At 33.4% G+C, this 13,013-nt stretch overlaps 1 protein-coding gene across 1 annotated transcript in view; it reads right to left on the bottom strand.

Annotated features, from left to right (window-relative positions):
• The window catches only part of LOC128986618 (nose resistant to fluoxetine protein 6-like), a 30,389-nt gene extending 21,074 nt beyond the window's left edge, over window positions 1-9,315 (bottom strand). The window contains exons 1-3 of the mRNA XM_054407073.1: window positions 9,206-9,315; window positions 5,096-5,270; window positions 525-676 (exon numbers count right to left, since the gene is read on the bottom strand). Coding sequence (XP_054263048.1) covers window positions 525-676; window positions 5,096-5,270; window positions 9,206-9,208 — 330 coding nt within the window. The 5' untranslated portion in view covers window positions 9,209-9,315. The remainder of the gene's footprint in view (window positions 1-524; window positions 677-5,095; window positions 5,271-9,205) is intronic.
• Between the last annotated feature and the right edge of the window lie 3,698 nt (window positions 9,316-13,013).

The following is a 13,013-nucleotide window of genomic DNA, read 5'->3' as shown; positions in this document are numbered from 1 at the left end:
GCGCAGGATGAAAATTATCTGTGTAAGTGGGATGTATAGAACTTGCAACGCGTTCGTAGAAATTGTGTAGCAATGTCGACTGCTTTATAAAAGAAACTACTGTTGATTCATTGGTTTTGTAGCAAAACCCATGTTGCAGAGTTTTAACAGAAAGGTTCAAAAGTAACAATCAATGGGTAAAATACAAAAAACTTCTAGTATTTTCATAGAATTCAGCTAACTAACTTTGAGCTAGCTGATTGACCCGCTCTCCGCTCGGGAAAAACTTTTATTAGAAAAATAAATCAACCTATCCTTTTGAAATATAGTAGTTTAAGTTGAGACTTATCACCGGATGATGGAAATAAACTACCAATTAAACGGCATACTTCTCCAAGCACTTTGAAGGAAGGCAATGAAACCATTAAGGTTAGTTAATTGTGTTTTTAAAGTAATATATTCATGGTGTTGAACGTATTTCGTATTCTGGTTAGGAGTAGAATGACTGACCAACAGCTGTATACAACATGTTTTGATACACTTACCAAAGTGATGTTAGTTCTTCCCGGAGCTACATCAGCCATACAGAACTGAGCGGCCACTGGAGATTCTACAGTCAAACACTCGTCAAAGTCTCCGAACTGTACAGCTGTCTGTGACAGAATTCCTACAGGAGATTTGACCGAAGCGTCCCACACTGAAACAAGAAATGACTACATCAGGGGTAAAACGCATGCTACTTATTATTTATCATATGGTTTTTTGCAGGGAGTTATTCATTACTGAAACATTCCCTTAGATGAGATTCATGTTATTTTTTGTTTAGGTACCCTTCAGTCAATAAGTCACGGAATCATCGAATATCTAAAAGTGTTTGGATATTGGCGGAATTTGAACTTACGCCTTAAATACAGAGGTCCCGTGTTTTAACCAAGCCCCACCCCTCTGGTAGTATTTTGAACCATAGAAATCTGGACCTCGAAATGAACCAGACCACCAGTTAAAAAATCATCAATGTCATTGTTACGATATCAAGTTGTTAAATAAAATTTAACCTCACTATGGCATTGAAATCATTTACCATATACTACGAATCTTACAAAGTTGGGAAATCCTACAGCTAACCCAAAACCTAACCCCAGCTATCATTGTATCGTTCTATAAACGCCAGTTAAACATTTTTGTCACCGGTACCGAATTATTGGTGTGGAACCACGATACTATAGTGCGCAATTTAGGGTGAAGATGAATGAGGGACGAGTGTAGAAATTAAAGAAATAAGCTTTTTTTTACTGACTAAAAACCAGCTGATTCTTCAACCTACATATCTAATGAGTCAACTGAGGACACTTAAGTTGTATTTTGAACTGACATTACTGTCAATAAGAATTTGTCGTCTTTTAGAATCAAACGGGTAACCTTCGGTATTAAGAAGTCAGCGGTAAATCCCAAACTATCGTATATTGATCGTTTTCATATATCAAACCTCTTAAGCCTTGAAGCAATGAATCATCTTTTGACCACTTTGAATTTGACACCTCTAGTAATTCTCCTAATTTACATAATAACTTTCCAAAAGCTTTTGAATCGGTCCTATAATTAGCACTCGTAATATAATGCATACCGTTTACGTGTCGATCTGTATTATGAAATTAAACCAATTACCATTTTTATTTGATTTTCGGTTGTTTTTGTGAAGTGAACAAAATAGGTACGGTACGTTAGAAATACCACGTACAATATTTGTTTTCATGTAACAATTCTTTTAACTCGTTTTAAACCCTTACAAATATTACTTGGAATTTCCCGGAGGCAGATTCTTTCTACGGAAATAAACACAATCCAAGGGCAAATTCGAAATGGTGGTCGAGGTTTTTGTTTTATATTAAGTGTCATGCTCAGATAGGTTGCATGTTGTATAATGTATAGCTTCGGTATCGGTAAGCAATTATTATTACATTGTGATTTAGCCTCCGGATAACCAATATTTCAATAAAGTGGTTTAAATACCTGCATAAAACCGTGAGCAACATTGTGGATAACTTTTATGCAGGTATTTAAACTACTTTATTGAATTATTATTACACAGTGTTCACTGATGTTTACGATATAAATGATGGTTAGTGAACCACGAAACAGCTGTCTCTTTAAGATAAATCTTGTAGTTTTCAATTAATTTCATGCATCTCTACATATAGGCTTATGCGTAAATCACCTCAACAATTTAATAAAACCCCAACTTTTTGTAATGTTAACTATTATTAATCAACATTTATCAAGCTAATCCAATATTTATTTTGTATAGTATTTTTTAAATCTTGGCGATTTAAAGCTTTATGATCTTGCTTGTCAGCGTTAAATCATATTAAAACATTCTAACGATTTGATTTTGAAACACCTCAAAAGACACTGCCTGCTATTTATTGATGCAAACGTAAATACTAAATACCAACTAAACCAAACATTAACTCTAGTAAGCCAATTATGACACTGGTTTGTACTAATTAAACAATCTTCTACTTGAAATGCTATTGCGATGACCATTCTTTACAAAGATAAAAACACCCAGACAAACGTCAATAACAGTTATTTCAAGCTGCAATAATTGCCAAGGCCCGGAGTTTCCACGCGCAAAAGTATTACTGACATTGTTATGACAGTTTTATAAACTCTTGACATCCTAGACCGAGAACTCCTTCAAGGACCAACGTCGGCGACCCAAGGTCTCGGGCGACTTTCACCTTGTCCTGGCAGATGTTGATGGGGTTACTCACCCGTGTTGTTGTCAAACATCGCAAACAGCGTGAGGGAGAGCATGGTTACGAAGTTATTATATCGGGTTGGATTCAACCATCGTTGAAGGGACACTCTTTTTACGTTGTTTAGCATTGTTTGAATGGAGAAAAGTGGTCATGCATTTGGAAAAGAAGACATTTATCTGTTATTGTTGATCCATTCTTAACAAATAAGGTATCATTGAAAACTACATAAAATTTACTAAAACTTTTGTCTCATGCAAGTTTTTCGTTAAGTTAACGGTTTTCGTGAAATTAGGCATAAAATATTTTAAATGGCCACCATTTTGAACCAACGGTTAATGATTTTTTAGCATAATTTCTAACGATAATAGGCCTTAATCAGATTAACATTTCTGCAAAATCTCAAGGCTGTATCTCAAACCGTTTAGGAGTTATTAATGTTTATGTTTAGAACACATAAATGCCGACAGTCGGTAAACTAGACACCACAGACCCATGTTCTTATGGTGAAATTTGTTTGTCTTTACCTAAGCAATAACGCTATATACATGTGTCCAGAGAGTTACGGGACACCCTGTATATTGTAAGATTATATTGTAACTTTATAATATTGTAAGTAAATGTCAAATATTGTAGATATTTACCATTGGTAAGTACTTTTTGTCATGAGAATGTTGTAAAAGGATGACTGTGTTTACGATGAAAAATGTGTAACAGCCTGGATCATTATTAATTCTTTTTAATATTCCAAATCTAACTAAATAGGAATTTTAAGAATTTTATGTAAAGCAGCGCAAAAATACACTAAGAATGTGTAAACTACCAAAATGAGCCCTAGCTATTTATTAAATCAAAGAACTAACTTCACAAATCAAGATTGTAATTATGTTCCTACAAACTGTGTAGGCCTATTCTCTCAGTAACTATTTTACACTAAAAAAATACAGATATATGTTAGGAAATGAAATTTTTTGAACCAAACTATAACGCAGTAATTATTAACCAAACGATATGGGGTTCAAGTGAATTTATGTCCCCATATCTTTGTAGTTGTTTTACGAAGAAGCTTTGTAGGGAGCATAATAATAGGGAAATTATTACTTTTTGTTAATTCATTATTTATTTAGCCTACTATTTTCACACATTTTGCGCTAGTTTTTTGTAGTAATTTGGGTTGTCAACAACAAAACAAATAGTTAATTCTGCTAAACAAGTAAATTTTATTACTTTTTTAACGAGCTAAAACCACCGTTTAGGACTTGAAACCAACAACACAGCACCATTCAGTTGACACACGCTCAACGAAAACAATAGCAACCTCTATGTTATCAGAGGAATCGAAAGATGTGAAAATACTTCTCCAAATGACTGTCATCAAATGTCTGGCGGTGAATCTTCTAGTCGGTGTCTGTAATATTATGTAAACTTACGTCAATGGAAACCCCGCGGTAAACCTATCAGTGCCATTGATAACCTACATTTGAATTGAATTGAATTGAATTGTATGAAATTTAGAGTATTTTTTTGAGAAAAACTTATGACAAAAATTGATTTGAGTAAAAATGACAGATTTTTTCCTGAGTAAACTCTGAAAATCAAAAAGTGTGGGGTCAGTTAAAGAGGTTGTTTAGGGGTTTTGGCGTGTTTCTCTATGTTTTATATTCTATGATTGGTTTATATTCTACGTAAATATATGTTGGTTTCTCTACACTTCAAGTTACCTAAGGGTTAAGTATATACAATCTTCTTATGAGACTCCACCAAAAATAGTGGGCTAATCCCACTACTACCGGTACCTAAGAAATAACTTGAGTAGAATAGGTAGAATACATACCGTCAGCTGTGCTGCGGTTATCATAGATTCTGGCGCACACCACTGGGAGGGCCATGTAGTTACGGCGTACGCGCTACGAAACTACACGGCGCTCCCAGCGGTGTGCGCCAGAACCTTTAGTAACCATGGTAACCGCAGCACGGCTGACAGTCTATATTCAATTATTTTTGTCTATGGTAGAATACTCATAGCGTTGCCGGCTCGATCCTGAGAAAAGTCAGAAGTTTATTTTTGGTCCTGAACCCCAGCTGGAAAACTGAACCCATCTGACCTTGATGTACTTTAGAGAAATGGTCCCAAAAAATCAGCTGATTTTGGTCAGTAAGTAACAAAGTCACCTTCATTAACACTATAGTTCGGCCGCTTAGAAAACAACCCGCGCGCTAATGCTAAACCAATGCTGAAGGAGGTCGCTTTCTAAGCGGCCGAACTATAATACTCCATTCACGCTCGCCTTAAAATAAGCAGTATTGAGGGTAATGGTATGAATCTAAACCAAAGTAGAGGTTTCTGCAATACTCACTGGTCTGCGCCCACCTCTGCCCAGTGTCCAGCCCTCTCCGTAACTTCTCTAGATCCTCCTGGCATCCCGGCTCCAGGGACTCCAGACGGGCGATGTCCAGCGAGGGGGGCAGAGGCCCGAAGGAAGCCGACGCACAAGACACCACCACCAACAGTAGGTAGGCTGGTAACTTCATCTGGAAGGTCCAAATTGATCAGTCAGATAATTTGAGCATAACAAGTGATATACACTTAGGCGAGCTCTGTGATTGATTGTGCAAAAATAGTATCTAGGACTATAGTATTAAATGAAGTAAACGCTCACTCATGCTAGTTTAAAAACTAAATTAGCTTTGTTATCACTTTCAGGAATGATTTAAAACCATAAATTGCATTTTAAAATTGAACATTAAAAATTATTTACAGAAAAGTTTGATGTGGCTTTCGTTTGTGGATAGAAATTCATAATTAACTATCTTTTGAAGGAATTGTGGTAAATTTGACCCTCCAAAGTTTTAAGTGACCACGTATACATGATTGTGAGTGTAAATTTTACAAAAGAATAGCAGCATATTTGAATAAAGTTGAAGAATATGAATTTCACCCGGGATAGTTTTAAGAACCTTCGATTAAAGGAGGAATAAAACAATACCTTTACTCATGGCCATCACTTCTAATACAGTTTCAAGAGTGGCTTGCAATCGGATATTTGTTTTTTTCTACAAAATACTTTTACAAATTGTTTAAGTACATATTTTGAGATAGCAGCAGATAATCCTGGATATAAAGTTATCAAGCTAAATAAATTTCTACAATTCGCTTTTATCTCGTAGTCGTCCTTTATCTTGACTTTCAAACCACTTGAATATACATCAATTTATATTCTCTGTGTATTAAACCTCTACTTACAATCAAAAGCTCACTTGCAAAACTAATAAAATCGCGGTATCCTGTCAGATGTTAATATGCAGCCAGAATAACCGTTGGAGGCGAAATTACCTTGATCTTCGATAACCAGGATGGTTAAAATGGGACAAGTCTATGAATAATAATGAAACAAGGAGACACGCAGGCTGATATGAAACGATTTCCCCACCAGACCAGTTGCCATCTACCGGTTTAGGTCATGTTGACCCTACAAAGAGTTCGATAATTGGTCCGACATTGTATCGTACGACAAAACATCTTGCGACGAAAAAAGACCTTGACATCATATCCTGATTAGGAAAATGAACAGGCAGTTTTTATAGGCAGAGACTGCAGGAATAATGTAGTGTGGTAACTCAACAAACGATTGCAGCAAGATCCTCTCGATAACACTATATTTTAATCCCATGTAATGTGCTATTTTAGAGTTTTTCATTGTAAAAACCTGGACAAGAAGTCAGTGAAAAAATAGTTTGATTTTGCTCCTTTTAGGTTCTAGCTAAAGGCCTTTCAGGGAGCTGGGCTTAGGCGAGCTTTTATGACTCTTCCTATAGCTCTACTAAATTAGTGTTTCTAGAATTCAACTGATTTCATATTATAAAAATTAAAAAAAAATCTTTTACGTTGTAAGAGTTAAATTTGTCATGTACATTCTAAACATGTAAATTTGAATTAGAATACATTTTTTATCTTACTGGATGAACTGTAATTATGATAAAATTATATGTTTTAATAGTTATGTTATAGTTTTAAGACTATATTGTAATGATTTATATAACTGTTTTAAGATTTAAATGCCTTCTCCCGCATTCACCTCCAATCGCCTGAACCGTTAGAAATACAGTTGTGAAACGCTAGTTATTAAATAATACAGTTAGATTAATCGTTTCAAATCATTGCCATAACCTTTTTTTCTCTGTGCGATCTTGAACTCTAACATTTATTTATTTTATAGTATAAGTTATGTTCTTTCATTCACGTCCTTTTTGTTTCTAATTTTGAATAAATAATTATAGATTATAAATAAATGCCTCTGAATAAATATCAGTAAATCTCAATTGAAGTTAGTTTATTTTATAAATCTTAAATTATATCAGGCCTATGTTTAAAACGCATGAACCACTTTTAAACGGTTAAGTTCAAAGGTCAACGGTAGTATTCCGTATATGAAAATACCTACTTTGTATGGTCGCCATTTAGTAAGAAAGTATTAAAAGAAAGAAAAGTATTAAAAGTATAAAACGTATATTACATAAACAGCAATGAGAAGTATTTGATTTCATACGTCTTAAAAAAGGGTGGTTTTGTGATCCGCGATCGCACTATACATTTTTCTTTTTTACATTTTTTCTATAAATTGAAATAGCTCTTGTCCGTCTATTATTAGGCTATAGGTATTTTGTTCGAATTAATTTAAACAAAATAAACTAAACCCACGGTGGTATTAATTTTTTTTACTTTGTAAAACGGAAAGACAATTCTTTGCTTGATTTGTTATATTCCAAGCATTATGTTAGAGGTCGCAGAATCACCACTTAGATAAATTACATTGGTGATTTACTGTGTTTGAACCCGGGACCTAGAGGACCGAAGCCCCGTGTTCTACTAGACAGTTCCCTCCCTGTTACGAAAAACAAAATTTTATTCGCCTGTATACGCTTGCCGTGTGATATTTTTCATTAAAAGTTACAGTGTTAATTTGGTAAAAGTTAAGTACACAACATATGTGATGCAAGCCTTACCCAAGTTAAGCTCAGGTAGATAACCGTTGAGACGAATTAGCCTTGTTTGTTTTCCAAATCTGTGATGTATTCTATTTCCAGATTAAACTTCCTAACTTTCCATAGATTTTCCATATTTAAAATCTTTAGCACTTTTACTCTCAGGAAAACTGGGCCAACCGGAACAAAGAAGTTATTATTATAAAATAACAAAACTGTTTACGGTAGATTCTATCAGAAAGCTAGTATACGAAAAATGTAATGTTTTAATATTCATGAAAATTAAATTCTCTTAACATTGTTTACTTTATTTTAAAAGTGAAATGGTTAACAAAAGAAATGTGTTTTTGTAAATAAATCGATGATAAGGTCTATAACATGTCATTTGGAAAATTATAACACTATGATTCATAGAGAAGAGTAAATACATTCTACTTGTAGTTTTAGTTTCGTGATGAAAATGTCGAACACAAATAAAAAATAGTTAGTATACTATTTACAGTATTTTGGAGATATAGCCTTTGGATTGTTATTGAACACTGTTAATATCTAAGGCTTACCTTACGATCCAATTTGTTTACTTTGGAGACCTAGGTTTCATCAGTCCTTAGGAAAACTTTTTGGTCCTAGGCTAAACTGTTACTTTTAGAAATAGATTCATAAGTTTTCTAAAAGTAACAGTTAAACTAAACCTAGGAAAAAAGGACTGATGATAACGTTACGACGTTGAAACCTAGGTCTCCAAAGTAAACAAATTGGATTGTAAGGTATTTAAGCCTTAGATTTAAACACTGCTTTTTATACCAAAAGTTTAGGTAACAAGTAATTTATAAGCTTTAAAAACTAATTTTCTCACTAATTTTAGCCATGTATATTTTTTACTACGTTCAAAAATTATACCGACTTATTTAAATCATTTTCGAAAATTATTACTGAAATTTGTATTGAAATTTGGATAAAGATCGTAAACATGCAAACATTACATAAGGTAGTAGTTTTATCTGCAAAAGTAATAGTTTTACAAAATCAGAATAACAATGGAATAAAAAAAACTAAAATATCTAAACTACTAAAATGTCTAATAAAATTTAAGTAGGTACACAAAAAAAATGTACGAAAATCGAAAACTCACAAACCATACGCACAAGTTTATAATTTAATCTCCAAAAGTCATAGGTTTGTACCATGTATATACCAATGAAGTAAAAACAAAAACGTATACCACAATGTAGTAAAAAAAAAACATAAACAAAAATTTAAAACCCCAACCAAAGACACACAAGTTAATAATCTACAAAATTCACAAGTATATAAAATGTATACACAAATTAAATAAATACGAAAAAGTCCAACATCGAATTAAAAACATCATGAATAAAATGAGAAACGTAAAAACCCTTTAAAACATCTGTTCTAAACATTAAAAAAGGCCACACATTAATTAAAAACATTAGTAGATAAAAACAGCTTCATACACGACTCACCATTCTAAACAGCTGATTCCGTCTACCGTATGCTTGTGTGTGAGCGAGATGGTGTCCAGTTCACAGTGTTTACCGTAGCAACCCCGAACACCGACTGACACTAGTTCTACTCTTCCAGAGTCTACAGGCATCGCCTCTGGTGTATACGTAATTATGGCAGCCATTTTAACCGGGTCATATATCAACAAGTGTCGTCTGATTTACTTTATGGAACGGCTTGCCAAGGGGTTTTGCTCGTATGCAAATTTGCCAGCGAATTCGTTTGGTTTCGTTACAGAGAGGTGGAAGTTTAATTGGAAGTTGCAATGTTGTGATCTCAAATTTAATATTAGATACGTTGATGCCTTAAAGAAGTTTGAGGTTATTTTTATAAAATGGCCTAAGTTTATTTATTTATTTATTCAATATTATAGTTTAGGTCCTGATTTAAAAGAGGGATAGTTAAGCTGTCAACATTTAAAAATATTTTCGTTATATCGCAGCGAAATATATTTAATCACTGGGGCGTACAGTGACTCTTTTTCGACACGAGATGAAGTTCAAGGAACGAGGTGAAGCCGAGGTCGGAATATGAGTGAAGGCTGGAAATAATTTCTGGCCCGTGCGAAAAACAATACTGATACATAATTTAAGCTAACTAAATCTCAAAACTATTATTTTTCATCAATTTTTACATTTATCTCATGTGATTATTGTTGTCTTGTTTGCTATTGTATGCGAACAGCTTTTACCGTTGTTTAGAAATAACAAAATATACTCCACCAGCATGATAATACATTGAAATATTATTTATTTACAATTGTTTTGTATTGTATTTTAACACACTGTACAATGTGACACGATAATAACCACAAAACGTTTTGATAATATTTTTATCAATCGGAACTATTATCTTTTGCAAATTTAGTCTCTTGGTTTTGTCGAAGAATGAATGTAGTCTTGATTGAGAAAAATACTATCGTATTCACTATCGATACTCAGACCGATTGAAATGTAAAAGATATTATTAAATATGAGTTTATTTATCTGTTTGCGGAATAACACGTATTCATTTAATATAAATACGCAATAATACATCTAAATCATGGCAACAACAGTTCGTGTATTATGAATACAGAAACCATTTTAGAAACAGATATATAAAGATCAACAATGTACGAAATTTAAGTTGTAAGCATTACTTTTTTCAAAAAGAATGTTCCGTATGTAAACACTAGTGTATTATCGATCCTCGATCAACTTTTGACCTCGAAGTCGCCTCGTATCTTAAACTTGAGCTCTTGTCATAAATAGTCACGTTATGTAATTTTATATTGATATTTTACTGCAATATTGTGTCAATTTTTAATGAAATAAAGTTTCATTAAACATGCATATTTTTCACTAACAAATTTCATAGCAATCGATGAGTTTATCAAGAGTTCAAAAATCTCTCAAATAATCTATGACCTCATTCGTTAATAATAATAATAGTGCTGTGTATAGGGGCATAATCTTAAAATGAATAAATATAACGCTAATAAGGTAAAACAAGGTTATTATTGATCATTTATACACTTATTTGGTTTTTTGAAATTCCTCTGAAAAATTACTTAAGACTCAAAAGTTACAAGGTAGGCCCAGTCTGCTGGGACTGGAAAACGGTTAAAATTTCATCAGCAATACTATCTTACCTATACAAAATACTATCAAAGATATAGAATTAAAGCTATTTTCTGTTTCACAATTTGACAAAAATACCAGTGTGGTAAAGAATCTGGCTAAGAAAACGAGACGCCTTAGGATTGTAATTTTACTACGTACATTTTGAAGATTTTGAAATTGCCAAAACTGATATAATATCCCATGTATTGATGTGTCAGTAATTAAGTTTACGATCAGATAATATTATTTTGTATTTGATCCTCCATGTATATACATTTGTGAATGTTATTTTAATTATTTTTAAGTTTAATTAGTTATAGCTACCACATAATATTTTAAAACTAGTAGCACTAAAATAATGTTAAAATATGTTTACAAATTAGGTTGTATTTTTTTAATACATATTGAAAAGACAATATTTTAAAACCTTTCTCTAAAACAACTCAATAGAACAAACTTCATCTTCAACAATGTTATGTACAGGTTTATATTTCTATACACTTGTAATACCCTCTCAAAATAGGTTTCCCTTTCAACACGATTGCCATCTAAGTAATCGCAATGCTAACAAGAATCTGCTTTCAAATCTGGTAATACAAAATAACAAGCGATAAAAACAATCCGGCAAACATTTGAGAATCGGTGTCAAAAAATCGGGGTCGGTGGAATGCTTGGGTTTCCCGTTGTTTGCCCGGTTCCAAGGCTGTCCTAGTGCCCGGGTAATTCGCAACCGAGCTTCTGGGCATCCGCGGCCTTGCCCGTGCAGATCCACCCACTTCGCAAACAAACCTTGCTATTGGCTACTTCCGTTACAAAACACCTCAGCGGATGTATCACCATGTGACGCTGAGATGTTAAGAATAAAACCGGGTCATTCCATAATACATGCAACGGTAGCCAATCTAGCGATTCAAGGACGAGTAAAAGTTTTAAGTATAGTGAACTTAATTTTGGTTTTATATTCTTTGGTATGAAAACTCATAAGTTGAAACTGTCCCATTGACTCTTTAAACTAAGCTGTTCAATAATAGTACGATTTTAGACATTTTCTGGCTTGGATGAGAATTGAACGATAAAATATTAGGGACATTTTTTATTACAAAAAGTGTTGTTTATATATTTTGTTTTGTTAGTTGAGCATGTTAAACTATAGAAATGCCGTTTTAAATACACCAAAATATTGCTCTTATAATAGCAGTCATATTGAACATAGTGTTATCGGGTTATGGTCCTCGGAAGGTGACCCTTTAGAAGTGGCGAAAATACTAACTAAAGTTTCAGTTTCAATCAGTACATTAGAAAAATTCAGTTTAATTGTAGCGTGTTTCAAAAGGTGAATCGCTACAACGCATTCGACACGTTGACCGATATTTTCACGGGTTCAACGACACGAAGACCAAGATTTTCCATTCAACGTCGACAGCGGAAACTTATGTCCAAGTGTCCTTGTATGCTCTGTTGCATTGGTCTATTTTAAAGTATTTTGTAAGCGTTAAATATTAGAGTCAACTTTTTAAATCTCTGTAAAATCCTAAGTATAAATTAAGTACTTGCAGTAATTTGGAGAAATATATTTTATTTTATACCTTAGTAAATTCTTTAAACTAGACTTAAAATGATACTAATCAAAATTTGAGCGCAATTGATAATATATTAAGTTTATTCCCATACATCAATAGCATACCCTATGTTTATTCCTATAGGGTTCATTGAATGATTTTTAGGAAACCTCTAACTATATCCCAGTTTACTTATCGCTTTTCATAATTTACGCCATGTCATCTAAATCTACTAACCATATCACACGGAAATTCACGTTACGTCAAAGTAAAAATCACCATTCATATCTACAAATTAAATTAGATGAACACATTCCATTGAGTCTAAAGGCTTGCTGCGTCAGGGTGACATGTCTACGATCAGAATCTTATCCTCAGCCACTTATGTAAGAAAACATAAACAAGCATGACGAGCATAACAGCGTTTCCATAGTTTGGTGACACTTAACGGGGACTAATCACTGTTCTCGGGGGTAATTTCTTATCTTATGTCTTTGGGTGGCATAATAGTGATAGTGTCTCCACATCCAAAGGTAGGTTTGGAACAGTTTCAATATTGTGAGAATATTCTTGGAGAGGCTGCTGGCCGAGAAGTCTCTTTGAAT

The sequence above is a fragment of the Macrosteles quadrilineatus genome, unplaced genomic scaffold, assembly GCF_028750875.1.
Source record: "Macrosteles quadrilineatus isolate MER2022 unplaced genomic scaffold, UCM_ALF_1.0 Scaffold_2__2_contigs__length_208266976, whole genome shotgun sequence".
In the NCBI taxonomy this organism is placed as follows: domain Eukaryota; kingdom Metazoa; phylum Arthropoda; class Insecta; order Hemiptera; family Cicadellidae; genus Macrosteles; species Macrosteles quadrilineatus.
This window is presented reverse-complemented; position numbering and strand designations above follow the sequence as displayed.